At 54.2% G+C, this 19,010-nt stretch overlaps 2 protein-coding genes across 2 annotated transcripts in view; one reads left to right on the top strand and one right to left on the bottom strand.

Moving 5' to 3' along the window:
- The window catches only part of LOC122920546 (carboxylesterase 5A-like), a 59,041-nt gene extending 58,352 nt beyond the window's left edge, over positions 1 to 689 (bottom strand). The window contains exon 1 of the mRNA XM_044270131.1: positions 536 to 689. Coding sequence (XP_044126066.1) covers positions 536 to 596 — 61 coding nt within the window. The 5' untranslated portion in view covers positions 597 to 689. The remainder of the gene's footprint in view (positions 1 to 535) is intronic.
- A 4,011-nt stretch (positions 690 to 4,700) lies between these two features.
- Positions 4,701 to 18,543, top strand: UBA2 (ubiquitin like modifier activating enzyme 2). The gene is made up of 17 exons (XM_044271035.1): positions 4,701 to 4,929; positions 6,530 to 6,613; positions 6,700 to 6,770; positions 9,653 to 9,717; positions 10,200 to 10,300; positions 10,376 to 10,497; positions 10,692 to 10,759; positions 10,863 to 10,984; positions 11,065 to 11,164; positions 11,691 to 11,851; positions 14,084 to 14,177; positions 14,309 to 14,421; positions 14,500 to 14,655; positions 16,470 to 16,566; positions 17,415 to 17,520; positions 17,599 to 17,735; positions 17,938 to 18,543. Exons 1-17 carry the CDS (start codon positions 4,792 to 4,794, stop codon positions 18,120 to 18,122), a joined length of 1,920 nt encoding a protein of 639 aa, XP_044126970.1. The 5' UTR covers positions 4,701 to 4,791; the 3' UTR covers positions 18,123 to 18,543.
- The last annotated feature ends 467 nt before the right edge of the window (positions 18,544 to 19,010 follow it).

The following is a 19,010-nucleotide window of genomic DNA, read 5'->3' on the forward strand; positions in this document are numbered from 1 at the left end:
GTCCTGAGTTACATCCTGCATTATACTCCAGAGCTGCACTCACTATTCTGCTGGTGCAGTCACTCTGTACAACGAGGCTGAAGTTGGTTTCTTATTCACATCATTTGTATGAGCCGTCCTTAACGTAAAGGAAGGAATTAAATGACTTTGGGCCAGTGATCTGGCGCTGCCACCATACAGAGGGTGATGCCCGCTTCAGATACAGTGGAGCCTGTGGTTTTGTTTCGATCTCGTCTCCATTGCTTCTACTGTAAAATGCCGGCTTTCGGCTCACAATTCTGCAGGCGCAGCACATATCCACACGTGAGCGCCACCTGCAATGACCCGGCTGCCACCGCACAGCTTCTACCCTCACCCACTGGGTCCTTCCCTTGTAGATTGTAAGCTCCTCTGCACCCGTCATAGTTTCATGCCCGTGGTACTTGTGTTTTAGATGATGTATGTGGACCCCCTAGACGTACAGCGCCCCCCTGGAAATGATGGCGTTCTCAAATACAGAATAATAATGAAGGAGCAGGATCTGCTTTTACTTCACCTGATCCTAGGGCTCCCAGGAAGAGGGGCCACAGGAAGAACGAGAGCGCGGTGGGGGCCATGAGGAGCTGGAGCCGTGCGTGTCTTCTGCGTTCCGGGGCTGTATGGGCTCTCACCCCGGCTCTCGGCACCGGTCACACTTTGCTCTCTGTTGCAATCACAGATCTGTCCGGGGTCAGCAGGTCACAGAGCCGGAGGACACTGCCCCGGAGGGTGGGCGCTGGGCACGTACACACAGGCCGGAGGACACTGCCCCGGAGGGTGGGCGCTGGGCACGTACACACAGAGCCGGAGGACACTGCCCCGGAGGGTGGGCACGTACACACAGAGCCGGAGGACACTGCCCCGGAGGGTGGGCGCTGGGCACGTACACACAGAGCCGGAGGACACTGCCCCGGAGGGTGGGCGCTGGGCACGTACACACAGGCCGGAGGACACTGCCCCGGAGGGTGGGCGCTGGGCACGTACACACAGGCCGGAGGACACTGCCCCGGAGGGTGGGCGCTGGGCACGTACACACAGAGCCGGAGGACACTGCCCCGGAGGGTGGGCGCTGGGCACGTACACACAGAGCCGGAGGACACTGCCCCGGAGGGTGGGCGCTGGGCACGTACACACAGGCCGGAGGACACTGCCCCGGAGGGTGGGCGCTGGGCACGTACACACAGGCCGGAGGACACTGCCCCGGAGGGTGGGCGCTGGGCACGTACACACAGAGCCGGAGGACACTGCCCCGGAGGGTGGGCACTGGGCACGTACACACAGGCCGGAGGACACTGCCCCGGAGGGTGGGCGCTGGGCACGTACACACAGAGCCGGAGGACACTGCCACGGAGGGTGGGCGCTGGGCACGTACGCGCAGAGCCGGAGGACACTGCCCCGGAGGGTGGGCGCTGGGCACGTACGCGCAGAGCCGGAGGACACTGCCCCGGAGGGTGGGCGCTGGGCACGTACGCGCAGAGCCGGAGGACACTGCCCCGGAGGGTGGGCGCTGGGCACGTACGCGCAGAGCCGGAGGACACTGCCCCGGAGGGTGGGCGCTGGACACGTACACACAGAGCCGGAGGACACTGCCCCGGAGGGTGGGCGCTGGGCACGTACACACAGAGCCGGAGGACACTGCCCCGGAGGGTGGGCGCTGGGCACGTACACACAGAGCCGGAGGACACTGCCCCGGAGGGTGGGCGCTGGGCACGTACACACAGAGCCGGAGGACACTGCCCCGGAGGGTGGGCGCTGGGCACGTACACACAGAGCCGGAGGACACTGCCCCGGAGGGTGGGCGCTGGGCACGTACACACAGAGCCGGAGGACACTGCCCCGGAGGGTGGGCGCTGGGCACGTACACACAGAGCCGGAGGACACTGCCCCGGAGGCTGGGCACGTACACACAGAGCCGGAGGACACTGCCCCGGAGGCTGGGCACGTACACACAGAGCCGGAGGACACTGCCCTGGAGGGTGGGCGCTGGGCACGTACACACAGAGCCGGAGGACACTGCCCCGGAGGGTGGGCGCTGGGCACGTACACACAGAGCCGGAGGACACTGCCCCGGAGGGTGGGCGCTGGGCACGTACACACAGAGCCGGAGGACACTGCCCCGGAGGCTGGGCACGTACACACAGGCCGGAGGACACTGCCCCGGAGGGTGGGCGCTGGGCACGTACACACAGAGCCGGAGGACACTGCCCCGGAGGGTGGGCGCTGGGCACGTACACACAGAGCCGGAGGACACTGCCCCGGAGGGTGGGCGCTGGGCACGTACACACAGAGCCGGAGGACACTGCCCCGGAGGGTGGGCGCTGGGCACGTACACACAGGCCGGAGGACACTGCCCCGGAGGGTGGGCGCTGGGCACGTACACACAGAGCCGGAGGACACTGCCCCGGAGGGTGGGCGCTGGGCACGTACACACAGAGCCGGAGGACACTGCCCCGGAGGGTGGGCGCTGGGCACGTACACACAGAGCCGGAGGACACTGCCCCGGAGGGTGGGCGCTGGGCACGTACACACGGAGCCGGAGGACACTGCCCCGGAGGGTGGGCGCTGGGCACGTACACACGGAGTGCTGTCCGCATCTTTTGCGGCCCCATTAAAGTCAATGGGTCCACATCCGAGCCGCAAAAACGGCGGCTCAGATGCGGACCCAAACAACAGTCGTGTGGATGAGGCCTAAGACGCACTTTTTTTCCGCCCACAGTGGGGGAGAAATGTCAGTGCGTCTTATGGGGAGAATACTAATCAGCGCTTCCGTTATGGAGGCATTCATTAGTACAGGAGGACCGGGAAGCGGCGAATGCAGCGCTTCTCAAGCTACGTACTCCCGCTTCCTGCGCCTCTGATTGCGCACAGCGCGGGGATATCGGCGCTCTGTGACCTCACACTGTGCGGTGTCGGGTCACAGCATATGGCAGGAAGAAGAAGATCGCTAGATGTGAGGAGCAGCGGCGTCCGGAGCAGCGGCGTCCGGAGCAGGGGGGGTAATCTGATCTGAACATGGAGGTCTGATTGGGGGTCATTCACATGGAGGTCTGATTGGGGGTCAGTCACATGGAGGTCTGATTGGGGGTCATTCACATGGAGGTCTGATTGGGGGTCATTCACATGGAGGTCTGATTGGGGGTCATTCACATGGAGGTCTGATTGGGGGTCAGTCACATGGAGGTCTGATTGGGGGTCATTCACATGGAGGTCTGATTGGGGGTCATTCACATGGAGGTCTGATTGGGGTCATTCACATTGAGGTCTGATTGGGGGTCATTCACATGGAGGTCTGATTGGGGGTCATTCACATGGAGGTCTGATTGGGGGTCATTCACATGGAGGTCTGATTGGGGGTCAGTCACATGGAGGTCTGATTGGGGGTCATTCACATGGAGGTCTGATTGGGGGTCATTCACATTGAGGTCTGATTGGGGGTCATTCACATGGAGGTCTGATTGGGGGTCATTCACATGGAGGTCTGATTAGGGGTCATTCACATGGAGGTCTGATTGGGGGTCATTCACATGGAGGTCTGATTGGGGGTCATTTACATGGAGGTCTGATTGGGGTCATTCACATGGAGGTCTGATTGGGGGTCATTCACATGGAGGTCTGATTGGGGTCATTCACATGGAGGTCTGATTGGGGGTCATTCACATGGAGGTCTGATTGGGGGTCATTCACATGGAGGTCTGATTGGGGGTCATTCACATGGAGGTCTGATGATAAATATAGTTTTTTTCTTATTTTCATATTGTCATGCTGTAGTTCATGTTGTACCTCAGTCTGTCATGCTGTAGTTCAGGTTATGCCTCACAGTCTGTCATGCTGTAGTTCAGGTTATGCCTCACAGTCTGTCATGCTGGTACCTCAGTCTGTCATGCTGTAGTTTAGGTCATGCCTCACAATCTGTCATGCTGTAGTTCAGGTTATGCCTCACAGTCTGTCATGCTGTAGTTCAGGTTGTACCTCAGTCTGTCATGCTGTAGTTCAGGTTGTACCTCACACTCTGTCATGCTGTAGTTCAGGTTGTACCTCACAGTCTGTCATGCTGTAGTCCAGGTTGTACCTCACAGTCTGTCATGCTGTAGTTCAGGTTATGCCTCACAGTCTGTCATGCTGTAGTTCAGGTTGTACCTCAGTCTGTCATGCTGTAGTTCAGGTTGTACCTCACACTCTGTCATGCTGTAGTTCAGGTTGTACCTCACAGTCTGTCATGCTGTAGTCCAGGTTGTACCTCACAGTCTGTCATGCTGTAGTTCAGGTTGTACCTCAGTCTGTCATGCTGTAGTTCAGGTTGTACCTCACAGTCTGTCAGGCTGTAGTTCAGATTGTACCTCACAGTCTGTCATGCTGTAGTTAAGGTTGTACCTCAGACTGTCATGCTGTAGTTCAGGTTGTACCTCAGTCTGTCACGCTGTATTTTCAGGTCATGCCTTGCAATCTGTCATGCTGTAGTTCAGGTTGTACCTCAGTCTGTCATGCTGTATTTTCAGGTCATGCCTCGCAATCTGTCATGCTGTAGTTCAGGTTGTACCTCACATTACAATGTGACCGGACAGCCGGGTTAAGGATGAGGTATTCTGTAGTGCGCCCAGTGACCACCAGAGGCCGCTCGCTCCTTCCCTTGCGGTGCTGTGTAGCCTCCGGCCGCCAGGTGTCGCGCTCATGTTGTAACACCGCTCGGAGAGTCTTCCCGCCGGTAGGGGCCGCTCTTTCAGGCCGGCTCTCTGTTGCGTCTCCCGCGCTGTGAGGCGGCGGTGGAGGCTGAGGATGGCGGTGACCGGGGCGCTGCGCACTGAACTGGCGGAGGCGGTGTCCAGCTGTCGGGTGCTGATGGTCGGCGCCGGAGGAATCGGCTGCGAGTTACTGAAGAACCTTCTGCTCACCGGCTTCACCAACCTGGACGTGGTGCGGGAGATGAGGGGGAGGTCGGGGTGCAGGCACAGCTAGAGGAGACCGGGGTCCTCCGAGGAGGTTCTGCTGCCACGAGGGGCCCCCATTGTCCGCTCACTGCAAGCAGACCCCTCCCCCAGGACAGAGAGCCCTGCAGAGCATCTCATGGTAGCCCAGGACAGAGAGCCCTGCAAAGCATCTCATGGTAGCCCGGGACAGAGAGCCCTGCAGAGCATCTCATGGTAGCCCAGGACAGAGAGCCCTGCAGAGCATCTCATTGTAGCCCAGGACAGAGAGCCCTGCAGAGCATCTCATGGTAGCCCGGGACACAGAGAGCCCTGCAGAGCATCTCATGGTAGCCCGGGACTGAGAGCCCTGCAGAGCATCTCATGGTAGCCCGGGACTGAGAGCCCTGCAGAGCATCTCATGGTAGCCCGGGACTGAGAGCCCTGCAGAGCATCTCATGGTAGCCCGGGACTGAGAGCCCTGCAGAGCATCTCATGGTAGCCCGGGACTGAGAGCCCTGCAGAGCATCTCATGGTAGCCCGGGACTGAGAGCCCTGCAGAGCATCTCATGGTAGCCCGGGACTGAGAGCCCTGCAGAGCATCTCATGGTAGCCCGGGACTGAGAGCCCTGCAGAGCATCTCATGGTAGCCCGGGACTGAGAGCCCTGCAGAGCATCTCATGGTAGCCCGGGGGACTGAGAGCCCTGCAGAGCATCTCATGATATTCCCCCGGGGGACTGAGAGCCCTGCAGAGCATCTCATGATATTCCCCCGGGGGACTGAGAGCCCTGCAGAGCATCTCATGATATTCCCCCGGGGGACTGAGAGCCCTGCAGAGCATCTCATGATATTCCCCCGGGGGACTGAGAGCCCTGCAGAGCATCTCATGATATTCCCCCGGGGGACTGAGAGCCCTGCAGAGCATCTCATGATATTCCCCCGGGGGACTGAGAGCCCTGCAGAGCATCTCATGATATTCCCCCGGGGGACTGAGAGCCCTGCAGAGCATCTCATGATATTCCCCCGGGGGACTGAGAGCCCTGCAGAGCATCTCATGATATTCCCCCGGGGGACTGAGAGCCCTGCAGAGCATCTCATGATATTCCCCCGGGGGACTGAGAGCCCTGCAGAGCATCTCATGATATTCCCCCGGGGGACTGAGAGCCCTGCAGAGCATCTCATGATATTCCCCCGGGGGACTGAGAGCCCTGCAGAGCATCTCATGATATTCCCCCGGGGGACTGAGAGCCCTGCAGAGCATCTCATGATATTCCCCCGGGGGACTGAGAGCCCTGCAGAGCATCTCATGATATTCCCCCGGGGGACTGAGAGCCCTGCAGAGCATCTCATGATATTCCCCCGGGGGACTGAGAGCCCTGCAGAGCATCTCATGATATTCCCCCGGGGGACAGAGACCCCTGCAGAGCATCTTATTATTCCCCCAAGATAGGACCCCTGAAGTCAGCCTCCTGCAGAGCATCTCATGATATCCCCTTCTGCAGAACATTACAGGCAGGATCTCACCTTTCTCAGCAGGGGGTTGCTGCCCGTTTGCTCCTGCAGAGCGTCGCTCCTCTCTGTAACGCTGATGATCTTCTGTGTTTTCTAGATCGATCTGGACACGATTGACGTCAGTAACCTCAACAGGCAGTTCTTGTTCCAGAAGAAACATGTGGGGCGATCAAAGGCGCAGGTAAGGGCTCCGCTGTCTGTCGGGTCATGTGACCTGCGGCCTCAGCGTTTAGTCACTGACCGGTTCGTTCTTTATTTTATCCTCAGGTGGCCAAAGAAAGCGTCCTGCAGTTCTGTCCGGGGGCGAGCATCACCGCTTATCACGACAGCATCATGAAGTGAGCCTGTGCCTCGTACCCCCATTCCTGCTCCCTTGTAGTGTCCGGCTGTGCGTCCAGTGTTAGGGTAGAGTCACACATGGCGACCAGCGCCGATCAGACCATAGGAGGAAATCTGCAGCTTCAGGCCTCATGCACACAACCGTTGATTTGGTCCGCATCTGAGCCGCAGTTTTAGTTGCTTGGGTGCGGACCCATTCACTTCAATGGGGCCGCAAAAGATGCGGACAGCACTCCGTGTGCCGTCCGCATCCGTTGCTCCGTTCCGTGGTCTGTAAAAAGAATATAACCTGTCCGTTTTCCGTGCAAGAATAGGCATTTTTAGCAATGGTTGTCTGTGCCGTTCTGCAAATTGCACACAACGGTCGTGTGCATGAGGCCTAACGTGTGTAAAATCAGCAGCGCAGCACGGGGAAATCTCTCCACTGCTGACAGAATACAGTCTATTGCCCCCTGTTATCAGCCATTTCAGGGGAGAGGATGACTGTAGGACAGGAGAATACAGTCTATTGCCCCCTGTTATCAGCCATTTCAGGGGGGAGGATGACTGTAGGACAGGAGAATACAGTCTATTGCCCTCTGTTATCAGCCATTTCAGGGGAGAGGATGACTGTAGGACGGGAGAATACAGTCTATTGCCCCCTGTTATCAGCCATTTCAGGGGAGAGGATGACTGTAGGACAGGAGAATACAGTCTATTGCCCCCTGTTATCAGCCATTTCAGAGGAGAGGATGACTGTAGGACAGGAGAATACAGTCTATTGCCTCCTGTTATCAGCCATTTCAGGGGAGAGGATGACTGTAGGACAGGAGAATACAGTCTATTGCTCCCTGTTATCAGCCATTTCAGGGGAGAGGATGACTGTAGGACAGGAGAATACAGTCTATTGCTCCCTGTTATCAGCCATTTCAGGGGAGAGGATGACTGTAGGACAGGAGAATACAATCTATTGCCCCCTGTTATCAGCCATTTCAGGGGAGAGGACGACTGTAGGACAGGAGAATACAGTCTATTGTCCCCTGTTATCAGCCATTTCAGGGGAGAGGATGACTGTAGGACAGGAGAATACAGTCTATTGCCCCCTGTTATCAGCCATTTCAGGGGAGAGGATGACTGTAGGACAGGAGAATACAGTCTATTGCCCCCTGTTATCAGCCATTTCAGAGGAGAGGATGACTGTAGGACAGGAGAATACAGTCTATTGCCCTCTGTTATCAGCCATTTCAGGGGAGAGGATGACTGTAGGACAGGAGAATACAGTCTATTGCCCCCTGTTATCAGCCATTTCAGGGGGAGGATGACTGTAGGACAGGAGAATACAGTCTATTGCCCCCCTGTTATCAGCCATGTCAGAGGAGAGGATGACTGTAGGACAGGAGAATACAGTCTATTGCTCCCCGTTATCAGCCATTTCAGGGGAGAGGATGACTGTAGGACAGGAGAATACAGTCTATTGCTCCCTGTTATCAGCCATTTCAGGGGAGATGATGACTGTAGGACAGGAGAATACAGTCTATTGCTCCCTGTTATCAGCCATTTCAGGGGAGATGATGACTGTAGGACAGGAGACTACAGTCTATTGCTCCCTGTTATCAGCCATTTCAGGGGAGAGGATGACTGTAGGACAGGAGAATACAGTCTATTGCTCCCTGTTATCAGCCATTTCAGGGGAGAGGATGACTGTAGGACAGGAGAATACAGTCTATTGCCCCCTGTTATCAGCCATTTCAGGGGAGAGGACGACTGTAGGACAGGAGAATACAGTCTATTGCCCCCTGTTATCAGCCATTTCAGGGGAGAGGATGACTGTAGGACAGGAGAATACAGTGTATTGCCCCCTGTTATCAGCCATTTCAGAGGAGAGGATGACTGTAGGACAGGAGAATACAGTGTATTGCCCCCTGTTATCAGCCATTTCAGGGGAGAGGATGACTGTAGGACAGGAGAATACAGTCTATTGCTCCCTGTTATCAGCCATTTCAGGGGAGAGGATGACTGTAGGACAGGAGACTACAGTCTATTGCTCCCTGTTATCAGCCATTTCAGGGGAGAGGACGACTGTAGGACAGGAGAATACAGTCTATTGCCCCCTGTTATCAGCCATTTCAGGGGAGAGGATGACTGTAGGACAGGAGAATACAGTCTATTGCCCCCTGTTATCAGCCATTTCAGAGGAGAGGATGACTGTAGGACAGGAGAATACAGTGTATTGCCCCCTGTTATCAGCCATTTCAGGGGAGAGGATGACTGTAGGACAGGAGAATACAGTCTATTGCTCCCTGTTATCAGCCATTTCAGGGGAGAGGATGACTGTAGGACAGGAGACTACAGTCTATTGCTCACTGTTATCAGCCATTTCAGGGGAGAGGATGACTGTAGGACAGGAGAATACAGTCTATTGCCCCCTGTTATCAGCCATTTCAGGGGAGAGGATGACTGTAGGACAGGAGAATACAGTCTATTGCTCCCTGTTATCAGCCATTTCAGGGGAGAGGATGACTGTAGGACAGGAGAATACAGTCTATTGCCTCCTGTTATCAGCCATTTCAGGGGAGAGGATGACTGTAGGACAGGAGAATACAGTCTATTGCTCCCTGTTATCAGCCATTTCAGGGGAGAGGATGACTGTAGGACAGGAGAATACAGTCTATTGCCCCCTGTTATCAGCCATTTCAGGGGAGAGGATGACTGTAGGACAGGAGAATACAGTCTATTTCCCCCTGTTATCAGCCATTTCAGGGGAGAGGATGACTGTAGGACAGGAGAATACAATGTACTGCCCCCTGTTGTCGGCCATTGATGAGGTAATGGTGTGGCTTCTCGTCCTCCGGCCTCTTTTGGGTTCGTCACTCACCTGATTGGTGTTTTCTTGTCTCCTCAGTGCTGAGTATGACGTTGAGTTCTTCAGGAGATTCACGCTGGTGATGAACGCCTTGGACAACAGAGGTACGGCTGCTGGAGATGTCACATCAGATTGACCTTCTTCTACACCTCTATATGATGGCGCTATATTATGTGCCCTAGATCGGCCATTGTAAACTCCATCATACGGCTGGTCCTGGAGTTAGTACATTCAGATGTTGTGCAGATTGGGAGGTGGGCCTGCCATCGATCTGTTAGGAGGTTTGGTGGAGATGTAGGGATAAGATTTCTGTAAGGTACATGCTGCTGATGTTCACCAGGTGCCAGTCTTCTTTGGGTTAAGAGAGAATTCTGCAGATGTTTCCAGTCTCTGAAGATGGACGGACATTATTTTGGTGCAAAACTACCACCACTACAATGGCACAGGAACCCTCCTTTGTTACACAATGTCTGCTAAGGATGCGGTGGGCACAAGCACCCCCTCATGTATTAGGCAGTGTGTGCCATCATGATTGGTCTGTTTCAGTCAGCGCGGTGTATTCTCATTATTCATCTGTTTTACTCAGCTGCGCGGAACCATGTGAACCGAATGTGTCTGGCAGCAGACATCCCCCTGATAGAGAGCGGCACGGCCGGGTACCTGGGGCAGGTCACAGTCATCAAGAAGGTGTGTAGCTGTGATGTGCTGGTCTCCTCTACACTGTGGAGCAGTGGAGCTCACGGCTTACCTTGTTTTTATTAGGGGGTCACAGAGTGCTATGAATGTCAACCCAAACCCACCCAGAAGACCTTCCCCGGCTGCACCATCCGGAACACTCCCTCCGAGCCCATCCACTGCATTGTGTGGGCAAAATACCTGTTCAAGTAAGATGCCATCAGCCTGTGCTCATGTCTAGGATGAGTGTGTGGGATATGTGCACCTTCCACACGACTGTGGCTGATACCTGGCTACATCTCGAGATAACGGCCTCCTAGTGCACAGTATATCATGTGGCCAGTAATGGCGGGGTCCCATCACCATCTATTGCCTATAAACCCCTTTTGTCTCCTCTCTGCAGTCAGTTATTTGGAGAGGAGGATGCAGATCAAGAGGTCTCCCCAGACACGGCTGACCCGGAGGCCTCCTGTGAGTATTGCGCTGTGCCCGCTGTGATATGTATATACTGTAGGGTATGATCTGCCATATCTAGGACACTGCTATGCTCACAGCCTGGTTGTCTTGATCTCAGGGGAGCCCACAGAAGCCGCACAAAGGGCCAATGATTCCAATGAGGACGGGGACATCAAGCGCGTATCCACCAAGCAGTGGTCCAAGTCCACAGGGTATGATCCGGTGAAGCTCTTTAACAAGGTAAGAAGCTCGCGTGGTGTCAGGGTCGTATCCTGGGGTGCAGGGCCCAGCTTTCTGAGAATTGCATGACTTCTTTGCAGCTTTTCAAAGATGACATCTCCTACCTCCTGACCATGGACAAACTGTGGAGGAAGAGGAAGCCCCCAGTGCCCCTGGACTGGGCCAGCCTGCAGAACAACGGTAATTGCTGCAGTTTATACAATCCTCTCCATAAAAGATGAGCTTTGTCATGCCCTGACTGATCCCCCTATAATGAATCATGCTTTACGTCTGGAGCTACTGCATCGTAAGATGGGAGTTGTAATCCATGCCTGGTCTCAGGCAATAGCAGCAGATCTCCACCATCCCCCGTGATCCCCAGGGTGCTGCTTGCTGCCTGTAGTGGGTGCATAGCCCAGGAGTAAGGCGTTATAACAGTCTGTCACTATGTCATGTGACCACGTTGTCCACCAGTCACTGCCGCCATCACTGTGTGAGCTACAGCTAAGTGTCTTACACCTTAGGAGACGTCCCCAGTGTTTTGGAACTTCTAGTGCAGTGGTCTCTAACCTTCAGCTGTCAGGGCCTGCTGGGATTTGTAGTTTTTCGACAGCTGGAGGTCCACAGGATGGAGACCAAAGTTCTACTGCATCAGGAACGTAGAAATCTGCAGTTGTTACTGATTTTCTCTGTTTCACCCTGATGTCCTCTTTATTTTCTTTTACAGAAAAAGATTCTGCAGAACAGAAGAACGCGTCGGTGGTCGGCCTGAAAGATCAGCAGGTTCTGGACGTTGCTGGTTACGCTCAGCTGTTTTCTCAAAGTGTCAAGACTTTAAGGGATCAGTTGTCTAAAAAGGGAGACGGTGCGGAACTGGTGTGGGACAAGGTGAGTGTCCGTAAACCGCTTCTCCCTCTATTACGAGCTGCTAAGCGGACAAACATAAAACAATGATAGGGGTTGGAGTCCAGCTTCTAAGACACAAACCAACAACGGGAAATCAGGCAGTACTTGGGATTGATGTATGTCTCGGTTAACGAAGCATCACCTCCTGCGCAATCAGCATAAAACAGTAGAGCGCTGTTCATTCCATGGGGCGCACATACAATTGCAATAAGCTTAAACAAGATCAATTACAGACTGGTACAGAAGGAGGATCCTGCCCACGAGGGCTTACAATCTACAAGGGATGGGAGAAGCGGGTCATGGCGGTATAGAGGCAGCAGGGTCACGGGTTGTAGGCTTGTCTGAAGAGGTGGGTTTCAGGTTTCTTTTGAAGGATTCCACTGTTGGTGAGAGTCTGATATGTTGGGGTAGAGAGTTCGAGTATGGGGGATGCACAGGAGAAATCGTGGAGGAGAGTAGGGGTTGTCTCTCTGGAGTATCGGAGATTACGTGTGGGAGATCAGGTCACAGATATATGGAGGGGACAGTTTGAGGACGGCCTTGTATGTCACAATGTTTTGTATAGTATTCTCTGGGCAGTGGGGAGCCAGTGAAGGAATTGGCAGAGCACTGTGGCTCAGTGGGGTCCCAGGTTCAAATGTGACCAAGTACAACATCTGCATGGAGTTTGTATGTTCTCCCCATGTTGTTGCGGGTTTCCTCTGGGTTTTCCGTTTTCCTCCCGCACTCCAATGAAAGACTCGTAGGGAACAGTGAGTGACTGTGAAACGATGCAGAATATGTCAGCCCTATACAAGTAAGATAAATAAAAAAGAAACAGAAGAGTAACGGGGGAAGAAGTGGATCAGTCGGGCAGCAGATTTGAGGATAGATCGGCAGGGCGTGAGTGCTAGATGGAGGACCACAGAGGAGGGTGTTACAGTAGTCTCGGCGGGAGATGATGACGACGTGTACAAGCATTTTTGCAGACGGGGTTGAGAAATATGTGAGTTGGAGAGATTTTTGAGTTGGAGGCGGCAGGTGGTGGAAAGGGCTTGGATGTGCGGTCGGAAGGAAAGGGCAGGATCCACGGTCACTCCAAGGCAGCGGGCTTGGTTAACCGGGAAGAGTGTGCAGCCATTGATCGTAATAGAAAAATCTGATGAGGGGGCTGAGTGCGATGGGGAAAATGATAAGTTCTGTTTTATTCATGTTAAGTTTTAGAAAGCGAGACTAGGCTATAGAAGATAGGCATTGTGTGATGTCTGGACCAGAGAGGCAGATTTGTGTGTCGTCAGCATAAAATGGTTACTGAAATCCATGGGACTCTGAGCGGTCCCAGGCTGAAAATGTAGATTAAGAAGAGCAGGCGTCCTAGGACAGAGCCTTAGAGCTGTACACAGACAGAGCTGAGGACATGGGTTGCTAGATGGCCGCTAGCACATCCGCAATACCCAGTCCCCATAGCTCTGTGTGCTTTTATTGTGTCAAAAAATCTGATTTGACATATATGCAAATTAACCTGAGATGAGTCCAGCGTGAAGGAGCCCAGCACCGCCCTGCATCCTTAGAATCTCCTCCTTGCTCCCCGAAGTCAGAAAGCTAGAGCGCCGTAATCTCGCGATGCGTGAGCTGGCACATATGCAGTGTCGCCATAGTGTTCCTTCCCTGTGCTGGCATCAGCTCATGGACTCCTCTCAGGAACGGGACTCATCTCAGGTTAATTTGCATATGTATCAAATCGTTTGTTTTTTACTCAATAAAAGCACACAGAGCTATGGGGCTGGATATTGCGGATGTGCTAGCGGCCATTTAGCAAACCATGTCCTCAGCTCTATACACCAAATCCAGATGACAGGTTCCCTTTAAGAGGCACCAGCAGAAAGGGAATGATATGAGGAGGTAGTGCGGGTGCGATGGTGGCTTGTTTAAAACAGGAGGGGAAGCATCGGTGGTTAGTGAGGGGTTGAAGAGATGTTTTAGGGCAGGGATAAGCACTGTGGTGAGGTTGGGGATGAGGTGAAATGGTGCCCAGGTGGCGAGATGTGATCTGGAGAGGAGGGTGGGAAGTTTGTAATGGTGGTGAAGTGGGTTTTGGGGGAAGACTGAAACACTGGGACGGAGAAGAGATGAAGGCGTTTAGGGTTGTGAGACGGGAATGCATCCGTATGGATAATATACAAGCCATAGACGTCTGTACCCTCTTCTAATAATTGGTCTTGTATTCTCTTCTAGGATGACGCCCCAGCAATGGACTTTGTGACTTCTGCAGCTAACCTCAGGATGAACATCTTCAGTATGAACATGAAGAGCCGGTTTGATATTAAGTGTAAGCTCCTGTGCATGCTCTGTAGCCCCTGGCTGCTGGACATACTGGTGGTTTCCCAGCAGCTGGTGGCCCCACTACTTTTCCTATGGGTACAAGTCAGTATAGGTTGTGTACGTGTCTTATTCACACAGCCATGGCCGGGAACATCATTCCAGCGATTGCCACAACCAACGCTGTCATATCCGGGCTGATTGTGCTGGAGGGGCTGAAGGTTTTATCTGGGAACCTTGAACAGTGCAGAACGGTACGTAGCGTCCATACTGGTTGTTGTGTTTCATCTGAAGAAAGTGGTGAACCTGACTCTGTGCTCTCGCTCTTTTAGGTATTTCTGAACAAACAGCCCAACCCCCGCAAGAAGCTGCTGGTGCCCTGTATGCTGGACTCCCCGAACCCCAACTGCTATGTGTGCGCCAACCGCCCAGAAGTCACCGTCAAGTTAAATGTTCACAAGGTGACCGTAGAAAGTCTACAGGACAAGGTGCGTAATGACTGTGCCTAATACATGACACCGTAACCCCACCCCGGTCACTTCACGAAATGAGAATATTTAGTCGATGACCGCTCCAGAAAAGTGTAATTGCTGATTCATATAATCGTGCTCTGTCCAGGAAACACAGGCCGTGTGTCAGCAGTTCCCAGATTGACTGCTACTCCCCTGACCTGAACTGATGGCGTCACGGTTCATCATAGTCAGAATGTGGGTCTATTGCACTGAGCACGGTTGTGTGAGTCGGCCCTAAGGCACCTTATATCGGCTCCATACTAAAAGCTAGACGTTCGAATATTGTGTGTAATGTCCCTGTACATCGAAAAGAGAGAAATAAAATTAACACAGCGATCCATGGTGAAGTACGCGTGCACTAGAGACCTAGAACAGCAGGTAGGTAATGAGGCTCACCCGATAGTTGGTGCAAAGGCAGGCACAACTCTGAGAAGCACATGGACCCTCCAAGGGAAGGAATAAGGGAAATGCAGCACGTCCAAAAGAAGCAGGATACCAGAGTCTCTTTATTCATGTAACGCGTTTCAAAAGGGTACCACCTTATTTATCAGAATGTGTTACATGAATAAAGCGACTGGTATCCTGCACTCCTCAGCCTGTTCTGTACTGATCCTGTATTATACTCCAGAGCTGCACTCACTATTCTGCTGGTGCAGTCACTGTGTACATACATTACTTATCCTGTACTGATCCTGAGTTACATCCTGTATTATACTCCAGAGCTGCACTCACTATTCTGCTGGTGCAGTCACTGTGTACATACAGTTCTGATCCTGTACTGATCCTGAGTTACATCCTGTATTATACTCCAGAGCTGCACTCACTATTCTGCAGGTGCAGTCACTGTGTACATACATTACTTATCCTGTACTGATCCTGAGTTACATCCTGTATTATACTCCAGAGCTGCACTCACTATTCTGCTGGTGCAGTCACTGTGTACATACATTACTTATCCTGTACTGATCCTGAGTTACATCCTGTATTATACTCCAGAGCTGCACTCACTATTCTGCTGGTGCAGTCACTGTGTACATACATTACTTATCCTGTACTGATCCTGAGTTACATCCTGTATTATACTCCAGAGCTGCACTCACTATTCTGCTGGTGCAGTCACTGTGTACATACATTACTTATCCTGAGTTCTATCCTGTATTATACTCCAGAGCTGCACTCTTCTGCTGAGTTACATTCAGGGACAGACTAGAGGTAGACCCTACAGGGAGGGGCTGGGTACATAACGATCTGACGCTCTGTTGCTGTTGGGGGCCGGTGCTTCTGCGGCCTCAGGTTCCCTCCTTGGTGCTCTGACCCTCAGAGGCAACAGGAGGAGGAGGACAGAACATGGCAGCCTCTGGTGTTCTGTTCTGCTGGAGCTGGATTTTGTGCTACACTATGATATTGCTGTCCTCGCCGTCTGTCATTTTGGGCCTTTTTTTTTTTCTAGGGCCCCAAAGTTCCCGGTCAGCCCCTGGTTACATTAAGGGTCCATTCACACGTCCGCAAAATGGGTCTGCATCCGTTCCGCAATTTTGAGGAACAGGTGCGGACCCATTCATTTTCAATGGGGCTGCAAACGATGCAGATAGCACACAGTGTGCTGCCCGCATCCGCACTTCCATTTCGCGGCCCCGGAAAAAAATGGAACATGTCCTATTCTTGTCCGCAGCCACGGACAAGAAAACGCATCTTTTATAGTGCGGTCCACAAAATGCGGAACGCACATGGCCAGTGTCCGTGTTCTGCAGATGTGTGAATGGACCCTAAAGGAGTTTTTCTGTCTGCAGATAATAAAGGAGAAGTTTGGCATGGTGGCTCCGGATGTGCAGATTGAAGATGGTAAAGGCACAATCCTGATTTCCTCTGAGGCTGGAGAGACCGAAGGTAAGTGACTGCTTGTGCTCTCCTTCAGAAGGGAGACTCGGTGACAGGATCAGACTGTTGTGTGTAACCGTAGAGACCCCCCACAGCTGCGGACACAAGTTGGTAGGAGGTTTCCAGTCGGGATGATTTGTGAGTGGATCCGGTGTGTGGTTATACTGTGTGTGCCCCAGTAGAGGGCGCCGCTGTGTCCTCCCCGCCACCTCCTCTCTGCACAGAGTCTGGGCCCGTGTCCTGCCCCCCGCCACCTCTGTCCTGCCCCCCCCCCGCCACCTCTGTCCTGCCCCCCCCCCGCCACCTCTGTCCTGCCCCCCCCCGCCACCTCTGTCCTGCCCCCCCCCCCGCCACCTCTGTCCTGCCCCCCCCCCCCGCCACCTCTGTCCTGCCACCTCTGTCCTGCCCCCCCCCCGCCACCTCTGTCCTGCCCCCCCCCCCGCCACCTCTGTCCTGCCCCCCCCCCCGCCACCTCTGTCCTGCCCCCCCCCCCGCCACCTCTGTCCTGCCCCCCCCCCGCCACCTCTGTCCTGCCACCTCTGTCCTGCCCCCCCCCCGCCACCTCTGTCCTGCCCCCCCCCGCCACCTCTGTCCTGCCCCCCCCGCCACCTCTGTCCTGCCCCCCCCGCCACCTCTGTCCTGCCCCCCCCGCCACCTCTGTCCTGCCCCCCCCGCCACCTCTGTCCTGCCCCCCCCGCCACCTCTGTCCTGCCCCCCCCCGCCACCTCTGTCCTGCCCCGCCCCCCTGCCACCTCTGTCCTGCCCCCCCCCTGCCACCTCTGTCCTGCCCCCCCCCCGCCACCTCTGTCCTCTCCCTGCTGGATTTTGTTGATCCCCTTTTCATTTTTGCCTTACAGCAAACAACAACCGGCACTTGTCAGACTTTGGCATCCGGAACGGCACCAGGCTGCAGGCGGACGACTTTCTTCAGGACTACACCCTGCTAATTAATGTGCTACATAGGTAAGTGACCCCAGGGGTAGGAGTGTAAGTAGCTGTGACGGGTCGGTCATGTTGACCTTTCTACGATGACCTTTTCAGTGAAGATTTGGAGAAGGACGTCGAGTTCGAGGTCGTGGGAGACGCTCCAGACAAAGCGCCTCAGAAAGCTGTAGAAGAAAGTGGTAAAGGTATCACCAACGGCAGCGACGACGGCGCGCAGCCATCCACGTCCACAGGTACCAGAGCCAGGCGCAGCATCAGACATCTTCTCATGTTATTTCTCACGTTAAGACCTCTGCTTGCTGTTGGTGAATAGGAAAGCTCCAAACCTGTAGAGGCCTAATACTAAGCACACAGCATGGCAGTGTCTGTGGGGCGGCGGTCTGCATCTTGTGGGGGTCTCACAGCGACACTTTGACGGTTTGTTTGTTTCTGAAGCTCAAGAACAAGATGACGTGTTAATCGTGGACTCCGATGAGGAGAGTCCTTCCAGCAGTGCCGATGTCAACATGGAGACGGTGACGCTGAAGAGGAAGCTGTCGGACGAAGACGCCGTGAGCAACAAGCGGAAGCGTGTAGAGGCGCCACCAGAGCAGGACGATGACATCATCGCTCTGGACTGAGGCGTCTGCGCTGACTGACAACTGTTAATGGGTTTTTTATATTATGTGATTTTTAGGGTGTGTTAAATGTCTGCAGCTCGATCCCCCTTTTCACACTGCCGGCTGCCCACGTCTAGGAGTCTGGCAGCCATGTTTATTTATGCGGTCAGCCATGTTCTCTGGGCGCCTCGCCCCTCTGTGTATTTATGTTCCTCCGGTTCTGGGCGGTTCTAGAGCATTACGTTTCTCACACCCTAATGTTTTTCAGTGACTGTTTTCTACCAAGTGCCACATCAGGCGCCCAGTCCACGCGGCGCTGCCGGCGCCGTCTTTCTATTCTCCGCTCTGTGCATTGTTGCAGGTTATTTATATTTGATGTTTTGTAAGACCGCAGCTTTCTCCCTGTACCTGCCAACGGACCAAATAAACGCCATCTTGTTTACGTGTAGCGTCTGCCGCGTCGTGTGAGGCTGATAAGTGCACGCCATAGTGTTACCGTACATTGTGATCCTCCTTCCTGAAGGTGCAGGACATTGCGGGCGGCGCACGAGGCGCTGGTGTCTCTGCCCTCAGCATTTTTCAGATGACGTCTTGTTTTGTTCCTGAGGGTCATGTGCGGAAGATTCGGGACTCTAATAACCTGGTGGGTGGAGGTTCGTGCAGCGAGCGGGCGCCGCGTTCACTCCATTAGGGGTTGCCATGACTCCAGGCTCAGCGCACTTCACGTTCCTGCTTTACTTTCTCCATTTATACTTGAAAGCTCCACCGGCGGCCAATGTGCGGCTTAACCCCCTCCTGGTATATACCCCGGTATCTTAAAGGGTTTCTGTCATCAGAAAAATGGGTATTAACCTGGCTGACGTTAGTGATGCGCTAATGGCTGAACATAACGATATTGGTCCCATGTCA

The sequence above is a fragment of the Bufo gargarizans genome, chromosome 10, assembly GCF_014858855.1.
Source record: "Bufo gargarizans isolate SCDJY-AF-19 chromosome 10, ASM1485885v1, whole genome shotgun sequence".
In the NCBI taxonomy this organism is placed as follows: Eukaryota; Metazoa; Chordata; class Amphibia; order Anura; family Bufonidae; genus Bufo; species Bufo gargarizans.

What these genes read in the sequence shown, in the direction of transcription:
- UBA2 (XM_044271035.1), top strand. Translation starts at nt 4,792, where the DNA reads ATGGCGGTGACCGGGGCGCTGCGCACTGAACTGGCGGAGGCGGTGTCC. An exon ending in GGCTGACCCGGAGGCCTCCT is followed by an intron (nt 10,760 to 10,862) that starts GTGAGTATTGCG and finishes TCTTGATCTCAG; the next exon opens with GGGAGCCCACAGAAGCCGCA. An exon ending in TGAGGCTGGAGAGACCGAAG is followed by an intron (nt 16,567 to 17,414) that starts GTAAGTGACTGC and finishes TTTGCCTTACAG; the next exon opens with CAAACAACAACCGGCACTTG.